Source organism: Drosophila bipectinata, chromosome XR (genome assembly GCF_030179905.1).
Source record: "Drosophila bipectinata strain 14024-0381.07 chromosome XR, DbipHiC1v2, whole genome shotgun sequence".
Taxonomy (NCBI): domain Eukaryota; kingdom Metazoa; phylum Arthropoda; class Insecta; order Diptera; family Drosophilidae; genus Drosophila; species Drosophila bipectinata.
In genome coordinates, this window is record NC_091735.1 from 17,644,876 (window position 1) to 17,663,597 (window position 18,722).

The following is an 18,722-nucleotide window of genomic DNA, read 5'->3' on the forward strand; positions in this document are numbered from 1 at the left end:
AGGCCACGGGTATTAAAAAAGTTTTCAATTCTCGCAGTCGACCTTGAGAGTTTTTCGGTTGAGCCGCCGTTGACGTGGCAGACGATGTAAATATATTTTTTGAATGACTGATTAGGTTTCTGATATCCTGTAAAGGATATAATGAATAAATAAACTAAAGAAATTTATATATCAATTAATTATCATAAAATAGGGTTAATAATTTCTTATTTTATCTTGTTAGTATTATTTTAATGGGCATTATGGAGGTCTTATAGAGTTGTAACTACATATTCATTTCTTTATTTGTCTCTTTTGTCCCACTGGCGGCGGCCACTCTATGGCGGGGACCACATAATTTTAACTTTTGTAGGCCAACATAAATACTTGATTAAGTAAATCCACATTTGTAGACAAACTTGAGACGACGAGTGGTCCTGGGCGGCCTTTATACCCTTTTTAAGGAGTACTTTGCTTTGGCTAAGGACTCGAAAATTATTAAATGCTAACTAAAATACTGTTTCTATTAGATTCTACAAGTAAAAGATACTTTTGGTTCTAGTATTAGCTAAGGCCTTCTTTTTCATCTGCTCTCTTTCACTCTCGGTATCTGAAAGATGCTAGCATTCTAGCAAAACACCTGTTCTCTTTCGCACTTTCTCTCTCGACCTTCTACCACCCTACTCTCTCTCCAGCTCCACTGATCCTTCGCTCTCTGGGACAAGTACCGTGAGTTTTACGCTCCCTTTTCGGGCTTCTCCAACATCTCCATTCTCCTTCTACCACCCTACTCTCTCCCAGCTTACTCTTACTCTCTGGGGCAAGTAGAGCTAATTTTACGCTCCCGTTTCTTCCTTTTTCTCCATTCTCCATCCTTTCAACTTAGGGATCCTCCGCTCTCTCAGACAAGTACCGTTATTTTCACGCTCCTCTTTCTTCTTTTCTTTCGCTTTTCCATCATTTATTTGAAATCAGTAGTTGGCGTCCTGGCTAGAGTGATTTTTGTTGATGGATTATCCTTGTAATTATCCTTGTAATTATCCTAGTAATTGTGTATAATTTTTAAGTTTAAGTTTGCGGTTTTGGTAATCGGGCGTGTGTTTCGTTAAGTTTAATATAGTGTCGTATCGGTTTATCGCTTTTTCGTCGTAAAATATAATTTAAAACTTGGAATTAATATATTACTTGGATGATTGGTGGAATATTAATAAAAGATATAAATTTATTAAAAAGTTTACAAAAGTTTTTGAATTTTATGATAATTTTATGATGAAGTTTTGTTTTTTTGGGGAATATTTTTTAATTGGGGATCATTTATGATACTTGTTTTTATTTATTTTTAAAAAACATTTTTAATAATTCAACAAAATTAGATAAAAGTGCATATAAAATTCGATATATATAATCTAATCATCTTTATAATCTTTATATAATAAAGAATATAATCTTTATTTAATTGGGGATTTATTTATAATTCTATTTACGTATTTTTAAGAAACATTTTTAATAATTCAAAGTAACAATTAAATTAATTAAAGTGCATATAAACTTCGACTCTATGCCTAGGCTAGCCATCCCTTCTGCCAGAGTCCTTTGACCTGCAGATCTTAGTACTACTACTATATGTATGCTGGGCGACTCCTTGGTCTGCGCTTTTATGTTTCTCGATTTGCATAATTTACAGAATAGAATGGAAAAAAATTGGCATACGGAGGCTGGTGGTGGTGCTGCTGCTGCTGCTGCGCGTGGCAGGGAAATTATACTCAATTTGGGGCTCGTTCCTCGGTCCTGGAATAATCAGGTTAACCAGAGCCAGGACTAAAAGGTTGACCTGTCAATGGCAATGGCAATGGCAATTCTATGCGGAACGACTTCACTCACAAATCTTTAACAAATCCACTTGGATACAAAAACGTAAAAATAATAATAATAATAGGAGGAGAAGAAAAATAAAACCATACATAAATACCAAAAGTGGCTGTATCTGAGTATCTGGAAGATACTCGCAGAAAAACAAACAATCAAGCTGAGTATCTGTGCGAATCGCCCGGCAAATAATGAAGCAATGAAATGGCCAATTTAAATCAATGCGCCTCAGACGCAAAAAAACCAACAAAAAAAAACCAAAAAAAAGCTGGCCAAATTGCCTTTTTGGCCAAGTTCTGGACGCTTTTTATTGTTTTTGATGGTCATCGTCTCTAAATGCCATTAAATGTTGATCCAAGCCCGGAGTCGGAGTCCTTTTTCAGCCAAAAATCAATCCGATGAAATCACTATTTTTGATGGCCAAACATTTAATAGTGGCGGCATTTTTACATTTTTTTTGCATTCTATTTTATTTATCTAGATTTTCCCTATCTACCGATTTTATTTAAAATTACTTTTAAATCAATTACCAAATACTTTGATCTGTCGGCTGAAAAATGAAAGCGTCTGAAGTCTGGCTGATAATTTGCACAATTTTTTAAACTGGATGGGAATATTATGGATGGAAAAATACCTAAATGATGCCATTTAAATTGAAGTTTATTTTGTTGGTGATTTAATTTTAATTCCTTTTCGAAGACTAAAGCATGAGAATGAAGCCAGGATATTTATTGAAATTTATTTTAAAGATTCATGCATATTTTGTTGAAAAATGAGAGATATTGATTTTGTAGCGACATCGGCCTAAGAGCCATTACAGCAAAAACAAGAAAAGAAAGCTTACTTTGGGCGGAGCCGAAGTGGATATACCCTTGCTGTTAAGATTGGATATTTATATATATATATATATCGCATATAGTAGGTCGATCCTTATTCGAATTTTATAATAAAACCCATTAATTAGCAAACAATTTGTCCATTTTCGTGATGGGATGGGGTTTTCCCCTATAGGGCCCAGAGTGATGGCTAAATCTGGCTATATCCCAATTCTCATCCGATTCTCAAGCGGAGTACCTTAAACGATTTCTAGATCGATTTACTATCATTCTGCATCAAAATCCTGAGACAAAATATTTTTTAGATTTTTTGTCCATTTTTCTTGATGGGATCCCTTAATAATGGGGTTTTCCCCTATTGGGCCTAGAGTGATGGCCATATCTTCCCCACTTCTCATCCGATTCTCAAGCGGAGTACCTTGAACGATTTCTAGATTATTCTATCTTAAAATTATAATACCCTCTTTGAGGGTATAACAATATTGGCAGGCGCTTTTCTTTTCTGACATATGGCTCCTCTTTCGCGATTCTATTTTTTGTATTTTTGTATTTTTTTTATTTTTTACTACCGTTTTTTAGCATTTCTCCCACTCGTTGTCGCCCCCTGGCATCCATCTCTATCCATCCATCCATCAGCTGGGCTCGCTGCCGTCTAGACGTTGGCACATAAAAGCCTTCGAGTCCTTCGTCCTGGGTTCTTTTTCCCACTTTCTCACGCTTCTGCCGCCGTGTCTGACACATTTTTTTGTAATTATGCGACAGATTCGTTTTTCAGTATGTTTTCTGATGCCTCTTCTCTTGTCGTTGTTGTTGGTGTTGGTGTTGTTCATCGCCTCCTCCACTCCTGGCATCATGGCATCCTGGCATCCTTCGGAAAAAAAGCAGTATCCTTTGTGCCGCGTTTTTAATGGCAACGCTTTGCGTGCCTAATTTGAAGCACACACGGCGCACATTAATGAGTGGAATTCAAGTAAAGGGTGAGGGGGGGACTGGTGAGGTATTGCAGGGGAGAAAGGTATGCGGGGGGATTATTAAAAGTTAAAAAAGGATATTTTTAAGAGGATTTATAAAGGAAATAAATATTTATGAAAAAATAATTATTTAATTATACCAAGTCCTTATAACCCAAATCCCAAATATTAAAAAAATTTATTTTTTAAGGGGGGACTTGGCCCCTTTAAAACTTTAAGGCCCACTGTGCACCAATACAGTGGGTGTGAAGAAGCGACATGCAAACATCTTGTGTGTCGGTATTATATGGCGACCCGTATGCGAGGCATGATTAAACAAGATTGAATCAAGCCAAGCGATGGGCGTGGCAGAGAGAGAGAGAGAGAGAGTGGTAGGGGGATCGAGGGAAATGCAATTTCAACGCTTCCATTTAACTGTAAAATTAATGATGATAAAGTACGGCTCCGGTCAGGACAAGAGGTGCGAAAATTTTTAAGTGAGAAGAAGATGATATCGTCCTGTCCTCCCCCCATGTCCATTGCCTGGCATATTCCTGGGCACACACGCATGAAATTAATTACGAAATGTGTGTGGGTGATGTGCGAAAACATTTAAAGCAATTTAATTCCAAAAAAAAAACACAAAAAAGCAAGCAAATAAAACAAATTGCAAAGCAAATTTACAAATAAAATAAAATAAAACCAACTGCCGGGTCACAATCTGAATTCAAATTAGAAATATAAGCCGGAGATTTCAAACAAACCGAATATATAGATGCTCTATATATGTTAATAAATTATTCAGAAAGGACTAACACACAAAATGATACATTTTTCGGCAATATACAGTAGCCTTCGTCACCTAACTGGAATTTTTAACTGAGTTTTTCATATTTTAAAGTAAATCCTAAGAGATTTCAAGAAAAAGAATATGTGGATACTCTTTATTTGTTAATTAATTATTTAGGAAGGACTAACACAGAAAATGATACATTTTTCGGCAATATAAAGTAGCTTTCGTCACCTAACTGTACTATTTCACTTATTTTTTCTTAATTTTTTAGGGCTAATCTTAAGAGATTTAAAGAAAAAGAATATTTAGATATTTAATGTCTTAGAAAGGACTAACAAAAAAGTATTAATTTTTGCAATATAGGTACATATGTGCAAATATAGTACCAGTTTTCGTCACCTACCTGGAATATTTAACTAATTCTTTCATATTTTAAAGTAAATCCTAAGAGATATCAACAATACAAATATTTAGATCTCATTTATGTTTTAATTAATTCCATAGAAAGGACTAATAAAAACAATTATTAATTTTTCCGATATATACATAAAGTACCAGTTTTCGTCACCTACCACCTGGACTATTGAAGTTATTTTTACAGTTATTCCTTAGTTTAGGTAATATATTATTATTTACAGTAACTAAGTTTGAATAAATATCCTAACAAAATTTAGTTAGGGTATCGAAAAGGGGAGTGGCATCTGCCTTCAACACAATTTGCAGACAAATAAATGGAAGACATAAGCGGAAGGGAGACGGGGCTATACGCTATAGGATAAGTGGGAGTGAGAGGCGTTAAAATAAAATGAAATTTGACACTTTGTTTCATATGCCTTCGTTCGTTTCTTTTGCGTTTTTGCTTCTGTTTTTCCTTTTTTCCTTTTATTTTGTTTGTTTTGTGGGTTTTGCGGGTGTCTCTATATATTTAATTGTATTTGTCTATATGTGTGTTATGACCCCCCCAGGACCACTCAGCCCTGAAACACGCATGAATCACCGGTGAGACCCAGTGATAAGCCCAGGAATCAGGACTGAATCAGCCCTGAAAAAGGCTTCAGAGCATATAGAACAATCTTGAATCTTTGGTTCAAATTTGAGAGAGAAACTAATGGAAATCTAATGAAACTAATGAAGTTAAAATAATGAAATCTTTTAAATTAATTTTCTCACTAAATAGTGTTCTAATTACCGCTTGAAATTAATTAAAATTTTTATAAAAAATAGGGCATTAATTAAATAGAAAATTTTTTGTTTACTGTTTATGGGGGCTTTCTGTAGAGCTCATCGATAAGGTTTAATGGAACTATATAGATAGTGTTTAATAGAAAAGAGGTTCCTAGAGCATTTCTCCCACTGGCTTGATGATCAGTTCATGGATCTGGACATTCGGCGGGGTCTGAATGCAATAGGTGACCGCATCCGCCACATCCTCTGAGCGCAGCATGGGCATAACCTCGGGTAACTGAGCGGCAATGGTCTTGTCGAAAATTTCCGTGTCCACGCCCCCGGGACTAATGCTCTGAAGGATTGAGAGGACTAGTTAGTAGCTACCCCTGATCAGAAAAAAAAGTTCACTTACCGTGATCTTGGTCTTGGTCTTTTTGTTGAGAAACTCCTGTCGCAGGATCTCCGTGAGAGCCGTCACAGCGTGTTTCGATGGGGGATACATACCCAGACTGAAGAACGGCGATACAGGAATCTTGTGCCCAGCCACACTGTTTATGATCAAGATGTGTCCGTCGTCCACTTTGCGCTCCTGGAGCGAACGGAAGGCCTCCCGGGTGCACCACGACACGCCCAGGACATTGGTGTTCAGGATATCGCGCAGATCCTTAGAGTTACCCTCGTTTGTAACGCCCACATTGAGGCGCACGATGCCGGCATTGTTCACCAGGACATCCGCTCCGCCCAGGTTGGTGTCGATCCACTTGAAGGCATCGATCACATCCTGCTCCTCGCCGACGTCACACTTTCGGAAATGAAAGCGCTTGGCTTGATCCGCCGGCAGGGATTCCTTCAGCTCCTGGAGGCGATTCTCGCGACGGGCCAGACCCACCACTACCATGCCCTTGGAGACCAGATCCTTGCAGCAGGCGGCTCCTATTCCGGAGCTGGCACCCGTGACAACAGCAACGCGATTCGTCCAGCGATCCATGTTTGGGCTTTGGTTGTCGTTCGGACGATATCTGGTTAGGAACTATGCCGTTAGACCACCCACCCCACTGTCTTTTATAGAACCGCTCAAAACCTAGAACTCTCCGGCTTTTGAGTTTCCGTGTAAGAGTAACCGTGACTGGCAGTATTCTTCCAAATCATATGGTTCTACCGCTCTCTCTGTGGCATTATTTTGAGTGTAATCTATGACTGATTAGAAACTGGGCCTCCAACGTATTGCCTTTTAAGAGAATTTATTTCTCTTTAGCTTTAGCTGTTTTTTTTTTAATGGCTTTTGAAATAGTTGAGTTCTATGATGACAGAACTTCGTTAGGTTTTTGTTTAGTTTTACCTTTAAATAATTATTTAGGGTTTTTGTTTTTTTTTTTACAACAGAACTCTGATGTCATGAGTACTTCATTTGTGTTTAAAATATTTTATTTAATTTTAAAATAGAGAATTGGGTAAAATTTTACTCATAGAGATAGTTTTAAAGTATAAAGTACCCTATAGGTACCCTTCGATCCAAAAAAGTATATATATTCTTTTTCAAGATCACCTCCTGAGTTGATATATTATTTTACCATGGTTTTATAATAAAGTTCCCATAATGTTTCAGGAAACTATATATAGTTTCCGATCTTAACTGTTATAATCCATAAAGATTCTTAGAGAAATACATACTTAAATCCATAGAGTTACTTAGATTGAATATATAGTCTCCAGTCTCTAGTCCACTACTTAGATCCAAGTAGGGTTTTAAAGAATTTCCCAACAAATTAATTGCCTAGATATTAGAAATGGAAATTCTATATAGATTTATGTACAAAAAAACCAAAAAGAATTTTATTGTATTTATTATGACATACCATGAATGCATAGCAGTGGTCGGCACTCAACACATTGCTATAATTTCAATACACGCATATTTAAGCACTAACACACAAACACACACACACACACACACACCAATTGAGTGAGTGTTTGTTGTTGGCAGTAGATTTTCTGATCATTTTACGCGTATTTTACTCCGAATGGCAAAACAAGCGTGAAGCGACACGGACGACCTTCAAAGAGAGGGGGAGTAACACCCACCCACGCAGTCAGCCACCCACTCGGCAAATCGACAGCGACATTTACAGGACCCCCATGTGGCCTTTAGGATTTCCTTTTTTGCCGCAAAAATCCAAGAGAATACGAGGAATCCCTAATACCCTGAAATGTAGGCAACGCTTTTTTGATTATTAATAAAAAGAAAATAAATGTTATGGAATATTCTTGGGAATTCATTACTTCAAAGAGATTAGGGAAAATAATTTAAATACATTTCGTTTTTTAAATGTAATAAGATTTAAAAAAAAAAACACAAACTTCTCAGGCATTTGAGGTAAAAGGTAGTGTAGAAAAGCAAGCAACAAGCTGGATGACAAATGGAGTATTTATAGCATCCATTTTGGCACTCCTTTTTTGTCGGTTGGTATTGGAAATTCAACAGAATGAACTATCGAATGCCCTGCAATTGGAGAACCAGAGGAATGAACTATCAAATACCCTGGAAATTTACCAGAATGAACTATCGTAGAGTCTTTAAGAGAAAATCAAACAGTAACTAACTAAAAACTAACACAATGAACTATCAAACAGTAAGTAAAAACTAACACAATGAACTATCAAATACCCTGCTAAATGAACTATCAAATACCCTGTAGAATGAACTATCGAATACCCTGCATTTAAGAATGCAACAGAATGAACTAAAGAATGTCATGAATATCTATCCAAATGAGCTATTGAATCCTCAGTAATTGAAAGCCATGAACTATCGAATACCCTTCAAAATGAACTATCGAATACCCTTCAAAATGAACTATCGATTACCCTGCAACTGTAAATTCAAAAAAATGAACATTACTCATAGCCAGCAATTGCATCACTCATACGCCCCATGGGTTCTACGACAAATCAAATTTATTCTTTACAACTTTTGAAGAAAACCGGCTAACAAAAACAAAAAAAAAAACTAAATGAATACGTATGACTATAAATAGTCATACTAAATAAAGTGATCCAACTGGGAAAAATGGAAAAGAAAACAAAAGAAAGCAAAAGAAAGCGACGACGAGGCAAAAGTTGAGAAAATTGTATTGAAACAAATTTGAAGATTAAATTACAGCCATTTACCTCGGCAAATATTTGCCAAAGCACCGGATGAAGATGCCCCAAAAGGGCCAGGGCCAGGGCCAGGGACAGGGATAGGGACAGGGCCAGGGATATGGCGCTGGCTCCCTCTTGCCACCAAATACCGATGATGATGACGATAATGATGACATTGATGGGATAACCGACATCGGACGTGGGTTAGTGGGTATTCAAAATCACAGATACGATTCGATTCCATTCGATTCGACACGTGGGGGTAACTTTTGGGTAAATAAATCAAATTTTATTGTTGAAAGAGGTCAGGTTTTTTTTTTTGTTTTAAATGCAAGACTATATACCGTATATATAATATCGACTCTCAACGTTCTAGTGCACTGTCTTGCCTCTTTGTCAGTCACTTTCCAATTCCTAATTAATTGCCGATCATTATCGTTTAATGTTATTGGTCTGACTATATCCGCCGGACACTATATACATTGTAGATTCTACATACCGACTCCCCGTTGAATTTTTTTTATGATTATTATCATTTTGTGTTTTTGTGAAGTTCAAGTGCCAATGTGCTGTCAAAAAAGTTGTTAGTTGTTGCTTATGGGCCTGGCCTGGCCTGGCCTGTCCTTTTATTTTTTGAGACTTGTCTGAACTGGCTTAAGTACAAATTGAGTTTCACTGTCCTTGATGTCCTTGTTGTTATTGCTGGTAGCTTCCCTTATAAACATTTAAGGTTGTAATTTTTGTTGTGCTGGCTTTTTAATGGCTTTGTTTGCCTTGAAAGCCCTGTCCTTGTCTCGGTTGCGTCCTTTTTCCCTTTCGATTTTTGGGGAATTGTTGTGAGACAAAAGCGCAGTGCACATAAATTCATCATAAACGTCGGTAATATTAGCTAAATTGACATATGGCCAAGACACAGACAGACAATGGCAGGGGGGCGGTAGGCGGTAGACAGGAGGTTCTGTACAACTTTTCCGAAGCCTTAATAAACTGAACAAAAATATTTAGAGGTTCTGGAAGCTAATAAGACTTGATTAATATACATTTTTAGCTTAAGTGCTGACAAAATATTATAGCTTAAAGTTATCTTATTACAATTTTTGTATAGATCTTTATTATTTTCTTGGGCTATTTTTTGAGTGCTTTTGAAAGTTAGAACTGCAGACTTCTCTCTGGAGAAAATATGATGACAGTCAGTGGGATTTTGACTTCTCGAAAGACCATAAAAAAGTGCAAATGCATTCTGGGCGACGACTTTACTGGCACTTTCTTTCTGCTTCCAACATTTCGCCGAGTAATGAAATCAAATCGAAATTGTAGCAAAGTGGCAAAAAGCGGCCGCCATGAAAGGAATTTAGCAGCAAATTAACTAAAAAACCATAAAGCGTAAATCGCATTAATTTGGCCAGCCCAGCAATAAAGGTTAATCATTCATTCGCGGGCCATCTCCTGGAAGGAGGAGCATGTCCTGAAGTTGACGATGACGTAGCTGTTATATGGACATTTTGGACGTTGTTAACCCATTCTAGCACAATAATTGGGTATTGATAGATTTTATTTAAAATATTACTCATACGCCTGGAGGTTAGACGATTTCCGATTTTGAACTGATTTTCAATTAAAAATTATATTCAAAACAAAGAAAAGCTCACCTTTGCAATTAAGTGGCTGTTTATATTATAAAATAATATCGTATAGCTATCGGAGATTCATTGTCAAAACAATACCTTATGGTACAAATTTAGAAAAAGAGTCCTTAGCTTTTATTTACAAAAAAAAACACAAGAGTTATGGGATTTATGAAAAATATTACATATTTGAAGGCTTAAAGACAAAATTTGGATTTAATTGAATAAATGAAAAATTACACCAAAAAGATTACAACAAACATATTACAACAACATAAAAATTACAACAAAAAAATTTAAACAAAAATGTACAACAATTACAACAGCAAAGAAATTACAACAACAAAAGCATTACAACAAGAAACATTTACAACAATCAGACAGTTACAATAAATTACAACAGCAAACAAATTACAACAACCAACAAAATACAACAATAGAAATTACAACAAAAACAATAAACTACAACAACAAATATTAACTACAACAAAAACAACAATTAACTAAAACTAAAACAATTACCTACAACAAAAACAATAATTAACTACAACAACAACAATAAACTACAACAACAACAATTAACTACAACAACAAAAATTAGCTACAACAACAACAATAAACTACAACAACAATAAAATATAACAACAGCAAATAACTACAACACCAACAATTAACTACAACAAACACCATAAACTACAACAGGATACAACAATAAAAATGTACTACAACAAGAACCACAAACTAAAACAACAACAATAAATTATAATAACAAAAATGAATCACAACAACAATAAATAACAACAACCACATAAAAATGACAATTACAACAACAATAGTAATCCTGAAATATAAAAAAAACGAAAAACGAAAAATTCACAGAAATAAATAATTATTCAACCGATTTTTGGGGCCTACTTAAGTGCAACCTATGAGAATCGAGTAGGAGGGCGCTTTTTTATTAAATAATTATTTTTAAATATTTTATTGAATAATTACCAAATTAAAGCATCTTCGTAAAGGTTATCGTATGCGTAAAAAAACCGATCAATTGTAGTTTTCAAAACCATTAGACCTCTAAGACCCTTAAAAGTAGGCAATAAAAATATAAGTTTTTACGATTTAAGATTTCTAATTAATTAATATGTTTAATTATTAAAGAGGTTTTCCTTGAGAAGAATTTTAGAATCCTTAGAAATATATGTTTTACAAGATTCGTAGGCTTATATGCCTTAGAAACTATACATATGTAGATATGTACATACATATATACTTGATAGGATTGAAGACGGTGCTGCACACTTTTGACTTAAATGGTTTTAAATATATTTACAAGTATTTATATATAAGATTATGTCTTTAAAAATAAGAATAATTTTTTCTCTAAAAAGTCCTTTACCCAAAAAAAAAAACAAAAATGGGTTAATTCGGCTTCGGCTTAGATGAGATCCTTGGGCTTTTGTCTATGTAAATTAGATGGCGCCCCGAAGGCGCTCAAACTAAAGAAAGTCTATATGAAAATGAGGGGGGAGTCACACCCTAAGAGGGGGGGAGGTAGGACTAAAAAACACAGCAACGGCTAAAGTAATCTAAAAGTTCTGTTTCATTTATTGACAATTTGTTTCAAAATAATTGCCAATGGCGGCGATGGCGAGCATGTAGAGGAGCCTCACGGCCACGCCCCCGCTTTGGTGTCGCCTCTGTTGGTTTTTACCAGCCGGACCAGTTAACTGTTAACAGTTAGCAGCTGAAGGACCTTCGCTCATTTGGTTTATGCGCCGCAGGACATGAGCACGTCCAGCGATTACACGGGTTGAACGAACTAAATGCCATGGGCCTGGACATCCATACATACATAACTATGGCCAGTGCTATTGCCCAGTTATGGGCGGGTGTTTATTTTCCAGGAAGGGGGTGTGGTCGAACAGGTCCTTTGTAAAATTCATGCTATATTGATTGCCAACTATGCAAATATTGTTCCAACAAGGCGCTCAAAGGAAGGCCAGGTAACGGCAATAAAAAGTGTATATTTATAAATATACGTACTTGTAGTTTAATGTTGGCAGTTTAAAGAATTCTACTGTATCCTGGACTTATCTAAGTACCATCTTGACCCTTGTCCGCTTTGGAGAAGTCCTGTCATAGTTCGACATTCCCAGCATATCCTTTGAATCACATCTACTTATCTGCTCACTAAGCTTTCAATGAAAGAGATGGGCTAGGAAGTGAGAAAAGGAAACCACACAAGAGTTCGTCCTTTAAAAGCTAAAAAGTGATAGGACATGACCAATGATAGGGAGTAGGAGACAGGTGAGGGGCTAAGCCATACCTTGTGCCACAGATTGTAGAATTGCACTGACAGGTGTACTTGGGATTTTCAATTTTTTTTTTTAAAGATTTGTCACATTTATGAAGGGATTATAGAGCACATATTGACATTTGGCCAAAAGCATTTAGCTCCAAGAAGGACTTAGAGAGCTTTAAAGGATTTAAGAACTATAATTTTCCAAGAATTTTCTAAAATATCTCAAAAAACTCTGTAAAGTTCAAAAATATTAAAGTCATTACTATTAGTACCTTAGATTGCAAGACCAAGTCAAGACCATGTCCTCTTAAGGATAAACCCTACTAGCCAAAACCCTTCCCAGTTTAAATTTAAGAGAGTTAGTGCTCTCTCTTAAATACCAGTTCAAGTTCCCCTTCAAAACCATTATTTGACTCCACCGTATAGTGTTCCCATTGTGGCCCCACTGAGTACAGTGAACACTGCGCCGACGCGGATAAGTTTCCCCTTCGCGAACAAGGACTCGTGCCTCAAGGGGCATCCTCGATTTATGAATGAAATCAAAATTACTACGCCACTGGGAACAGTTTCTCCTTCATTTTTGCCTGTTTTTTTTTTCTCTGTTTTTCACAAGGATTTGTGGGTGGTGGGGTGGTACTTTAAAGGTTGAATGACATGGTGTTGCAACAAGAAAGAGAGTAATAATAAAATAATAATAATAGCAGGGGGAAAATAAACAAAATGAAGAAAGGCAAACACGCTACAAGGTAAACTTAATTAAATTGGCTGCCACGAAATATGCAAAAATCTGAAATAATGACCGAAGCTGAAAGGTAATTTAGACAGGACACGGAGGACTCCTCTTGTTACCATCCCATTCCACATCCTCGACAAGGACTTTAAATGTCAGAAAGTTAGCCAAGAAATCAATCCATTCTTTTGCAATTTCGAATCCTTTAAAGATTATTCTTTTTTCAAAAGATTTAAAAGATTTTTTTAAAGGTTATTCCAAGTTCCAATTCTTCTGAGAAACATCAGATCCTTAAGAGGAGAACCATTCTTTCATTAAGATTCATTCTAATTTCAGAATAGACCACTTTTGAAATTCAGAAGACGGGTATATGGTACTTTTCCACGAAAGGTCACACTAAAATATATTTTTGGGATTTCATAAATTTAACCAATTAGCCTTGGAATTTTTCCATGACCCTAAAATTTGAGGGCCTCGATTTCAGGCTGAAATTATTCATTCGGGCTCGAGACCCCAGCCAATACGGGTCTCCTGAAAAAATAATAATAAGTTGAATAGTTTTAAATCAATTTTAATAAAAATGGTAAAATAAATAAAATTGTGAAAAAATAATAATAATTAAAAACTTTGAAAAAATAATAATAGCAAAAAATAAAAATTGCGACAAAATAATAATAATAAATAAAAATTTTGAAAAAATAATAATAATAGTAAAAAATAAAAAATTGTGAAAAAATAAAAAACTGTGAAAAAATGTTAATAAATAATAAACTTAAATTATAAAACAAACAAAAAATAATATTAAGTGAAGTAGTGATAGAAAGTGCCTGCGATGAAATTCTTGAAATGGTAAGAACATACATATATACATATATGATAGTATTATATGATATCATTATAATACATAAATGGTATGAATGGTAGTTTTATTAAAAAAGTATTTGTTTTAAATAGATTTTATATTATTTTTATATATATTTATATTATTTTTTACATTTTAATCGAAGTCAAATAATTATTTTCATTTCACATAAATATAAACTTTATTTAAAAATAATTTAAATATTTTTGCATAAATATTTTTACATACAGCTTATTGTTTTAATCTCTTCTGGTGGAAACTAGAAGACTGGCTGGCTCCTTTTCATGGCTCTCAATTCCAGACTGATTTGTCCACAAGACCCATCCTTAAACTTCCTGAATCTTTCTCAAAAGTACTGGATCAGAAAAAGCTAACAATTGGATTGATTGCTGATTTATTTCTTTTTGGTAAATACTCAGTCCTTCCGGTAGTTTGATGTAGATCCTAACCCAATCCTTTCTTCCAACAGATATTATCTCCAACTCGAGCTGGGTTGTTATTTGGCCAACGACATGTTTCCAGTGGCTGGGTCTCCTTTATGTTTTTTTGATGCTCTAATTGTGGCCGACGTGCAGTGGGTCTTAGGTTATGTTAGATCTACTACCGGAGGATCTCTGATTTCCTGATTTTATTCAAGCTTTTCATTTAATTTGAGCCTCCTTGGGACCTACTGGGTAAAGTTTCAAGTCTTTAAGATCTTTTAAAGTTTTAAGATCTTAACCCAAGTCTATTCTTCCGACAGATGAGGTCAATGGGGCTATCTTTATTTTTGTTTCCTGTTCCAATTATGGCGACGTGCAGTGGGTCCTAGGTCTTAGCTCCACCAGCCCCCTGTGGATCTGATTTCCTGATTTTATTCAAGCTTTTCATTTAATTTGTGGCTTCCTGACACGCTGGGTAAAGTTTAAAGTCTTTAAGATTTTTAAAGTTTTAAGATCTTAACCCAAGTCTATTCTTCCTGCAGAAGATAGGCTAGATGTATCTTTGTTTCCTGTTCCAATTATGGCGACGTGCAGTGGGTCTTAGGTCTTAGCTCCACCAGCCCCCTGTCGATGTCTGATTTCCTGATTTTATTCAAGATTTCCATTTCATTTTAAGCTGGTAAATATTCTTACTCGTAGACCTTGCTTGGCTTCTTTCAAATATACCGACTCGCAGTTGCTATATAACCCTTTCTTTCTCTAGATTTTACATTTAACCTCCTCATTATCTCCCCTCCTGATGCGGGTCTGATTTGGCATTTGATTTGAATTTATTTATTTTTGGTAAATACTCAGTCCTTCCGGTAGTTCGATGTAGAACCAATAGATGTATGTAGATCCTAACCCAATCCTTTCTTCCAACAGATGTTATCTCCTACTTGATCTCCTATCTCCTGTAGAAGTCCTGCTGGCATCCAATATCCTTTTATCATTGGTAACCATTCCTTGCTCTTTTAATCCTTGAGTTTCTCAATATATTCAATATCATCCTTTTTAGATCATGATTTGTATTCCGACTCAAGTTCTTCATAAAGAAAACATCTTTGTTGGTCCCTGATTTGCTTTTTTTTTTGTAACCTTTTCTTCAACCTTGGAGAACATCCTTGATTCGGGTCTCCTTTATGTTTGTTTCCTGTTCCAATTATGGCGGACGTGCAGTGGGTCTTAGATAATGTTAGATCTACCACCGGATGATCTCTGATTTCCTGATTTTATTGAAGCTTTTCATTTAATTTGAGCCTCCTTGGGACCTACTGGGTAAAGTTTCAAGTCTTTAAGAACTTTTAAAGTTTTAAGATCTTAACCCAAGTCTATTCTTCCTGCAGATGAGGTCAATGGGGCTATCTTTATTTTTGTTTCCTGTTCCAATTATGGCGACGTGCAGTGGGTCCTAGGTCTTAGCTCCACCAGCCCCCTGTGGATCTGATTTCCTGATTTTATTCAAGCTTTTCATTTAATTTGTGGCTTCCTGACACGCTGGGTAAAGTTTAAAGTCTTTAAGATTTTTAAAGTTTTAAGATCTTAACCCAAGTCTATTCTTCCTGCAGAAGATAGGCTAGATGTATCTTTGTTTCCTGTTCCAATTATGGCGACGTGCAGTGGGTCTTAGGTCTTAGCTCCACCAGCCCCCTGTCGATGTCTGATTTCCTGATTTTATTCAAGATTTCCATTTCATTTTAAGCTGGTAAATATTCTTACTCGTAGACCTTGCTTGGCTTCTTTCAAATATACCGACTCGCAGTTGCTATATAACCCTTTCTTTCTCTAGATTTTACATTTAACCTCCTCATTATCTCCCCTCCTGATGCGGGTCTGATTTGGCATTTGATTTGAATTTATTTATTTTTGGTAAATACTCAGTCCTTCCGGTAGTTCGATGTAGAACCAATAGATGTATGTAGATCCTAACCCAATCCTTTCTTCCAACAGATGTTATCTCCTACTTGATCTCCTATCTCCTGTAGAAGTCCTGCTGGCATCCAATATCCTTTTATCATTGGTAACCATTCCTTGCTCTTTTAATCCTTGAGGTTCTCAATATATTCAATATCTTCCTTTTCAGATCATGATTTGTATTCCGACTCAAGTTCTTCATAAAGAAAACATCTTTGTTGGTCCCTGATTTGCTTTTTTTTTGTAACCTTTTCTTCAACCTTGGAGAACATCCTTGATTCGGGTCTCCTTTATCTTTGTTTCCGGTTCCAATTATGGCGACGTGCAATGGGTCCTAGGTCTTAGCTCCACCAGCCCCCTGTGGATCTGATTTCCTGATTTTATTCAAGCTTTTCATTTAATCTGCCTCCATGGTAGCTTCTGGTAAAGTTTTAAGTCTTCGCCTCTTCTTTTCAGAATAACTATCCATTTCTCTTTCAGGTTTTCTCTGATGATGGCTCGCTGCGGTTCTGATTCTATTCTTTTTTTTTTTTTGGTAAATATTCAATAGTGTTTTAATATTAATAAATTAATATCTCAATATCTTTCAGACCTACCATGGCCTCTTGTAAGCTTCGATACAAAATGGAAATACAAATGTCTGATTTAATTTTTTTTATTGCCTGCAGATGAAACTACTTATGTATTTATGTAAAATTTTTACTCCAAATTAAGTTATGTTTTTAATTAAAAAAAAATCACCAAAGTTAAATCTGAATCTATTTCTTGGTGGGCCAAATCACAGGACTAGCATCATGGCATCTTAAATTTCAGCTTAAATTCCATTCATTCAGGAAGCTCCAATTGGAAACGATGCAGGAGGTGTGACAGGACACTGAAAATAGCCACTTGACCGCAGAGAATTTTTGATAAAGCTTGCAGCACCCATGTCCTTCCATCTTCACGGAGGGCGTGCTCTGGCTCTGGCCAGGAGTGAAGGTGGGCGTGGTCTGGCCAGGAGTGAAGGTGGGCGGCGTAGTCATTGCGGAATTCGACTGAAGTGCGCATATTAAATTCCACTTTGGCGGCCAGATGATGGATATCGGAAAGGAAGAACTGCTTCGACGGGAAGTTGGTTGGGAAACCTCATCTGTTTGCCTCATCGACGGGCAAAAGAGGACGAAAAATGCAGAGCAGAGTCAGAGTCAGAATCAGAATCAGAGTCGGGGTCCGTAAAATGCAACCAAAGTTGGGTTGTCCTTCTGCTTCGGCCACTGTTGTCACTTAATTTCCAGCGACAATAAACCCAACAATGGGGGCAATAAAGAGCCAAAAGGCAAACCGCACAAAGGACTCGTTGCCTGACCGCGAACTGGATGGCGGGCGGGGCAGGACCTGCCGGACCTGCAGGGACTGTATGAAATATGGCAGCTGCATGGTTTCCATGTGTAAATGTAATTTTTTCGTTTTTTTTTTTTTCAAAAATAAGGCAAAAGGATATGGGGAAAAGGGCAAATAAACGGTATGTTTGTTGTTTCTGACGGGAGGGGGATGGAGATTACTGATCCAATCAGGAGAGTCCAACAGAAAGGATAACAGCCAAGGATTTGTAATTAAGCTACCAAAATTAATACAAATAAGTTGCCCTGTCTATATCCTTGTAACTAAAGCCTATCAGGACATCTCCGCCAGGAACCAGAAAAAGCGGCTAAGTTGGAATAAAGGATATCTCGTATGTATAATTAATATTTTTCCACCGCCATTCGAATGCCAGTTTCCAATTGGATTTTAAACAAAAGTACGTGCTTGCGGCCTGGGGTTCATACTCCGTAAATATTCGAGTGAAAATAATTGCAATCCTTGGCCCCTGAGGGAGGGGAGGTGGGGATGGTGAAAAGTTTTTCCTGCAAAAGTTTCAATGGCCGTGTAATTGCAGCTCCAGAGTAGCACAAGGGTTAAGAGAGGTTCCATACCCTATCAGTGCTGCCAACTTTTCCTGACCAAGCCTGCTACAAACGGCTAGATCGAATTTAAAGAAAACCAGAAAAAAAAACATTTTAGTTTTGATGTAGTTTTAATGAATATTTTTTAATATATTGTTACCTCCTGAATCCACA

The 18,722-nt window shown here is 36.3% G+C and overlaps 1 protein-coding gene and 1 long non-coding RNA gene across 7 annotated transcripts; one reads left to right on the forward strand and one right to left on the reverse strand.

Annotated features, from left to right (window-relative positions):
* Positions 1 to 5,760: 5,760 nt before the first annotated feature.
* On the reverse strand, positions 5,761 to 6,770 carry LOC108123653 (farnesol dehydrogenase-like). The gene is made up of 2 exons (XM_017238896.3): positions 6,004 to 6,770; positions 5,761 to 5,943 (listed from the first exon to the last, which is right to left on the reverse strand). The coding sequence occupies exons 1-2, from the start codon at positions 6,577 to 6,579 to the stop codon at positions 5,761 to 5,763; spliced, it is 759 nt and encodes a 252-aa protein (XP_017094385.2). The 5' UTR covers positions 6,580 to 6,770.
* A 7,106-nt stretch (positions 6,771 to 13,876) lies between these two features.
* On the forward strand, positions 13,877 to 17,030 carry LOC108123668 (uncharacterized). Of its 6 annotated transcripts, none has more exons than XR_011441832.1 (13): positions 13,877 to 14,238; positions 14,515 to 14,658; positions 14,721 to 14,925; positions 14,994 to 15,148; positions 15,216 to 15,352; positions 15,437 to 15,516; positions 15,598 to 15,667; positions 15,731 to 15,990; positions 16,059 to 16,213; positions 16,281 to 16,417; positions 16,502 to 16,581; positions 16,663 to 16,732; positions 16,796 to 17,030. It is a non-coding gene; the product is annotated as an uncharacterized lncRNA (long non-coding RNA). The 6 variants fall into 6 exon arrangements; XR_011441829.1 differs by having other exon boundaries at positions 13,878 to 14,238; positions 14,482 to 14,658; positions 15,410 to 15,516; positions 16,796 to 17,023; XR_011441828.1 differs by having other exon boundaries at positions 13,878 to 14,238; positions 14,482 to 14,658; positions 16,475 to 16,581; positions 16,796 to 17,023.
* Positions 17,031 to 18,722: the final 1,692 nt, after the last annotated feature.

What these genes read in the sequence shown, in the direction of transcription:
- LOC108123653 (XM_017238896.3), bottom strand. Translation starts at nt 6,579, where the DNA reads ATGGATCGCTGGACGAATCGCGTTGCTGTTGTCACGGGTGCCAGCTCC. An exon ending in AGACCAAGACCAAGATCACG is followed by an intron (nt 5,944 to 6,003) that starts GTAAGTGAACTT and finishes TCAATCCTTCAG; the next exon opens with AGCATTAGTCCCGGGGGCGT.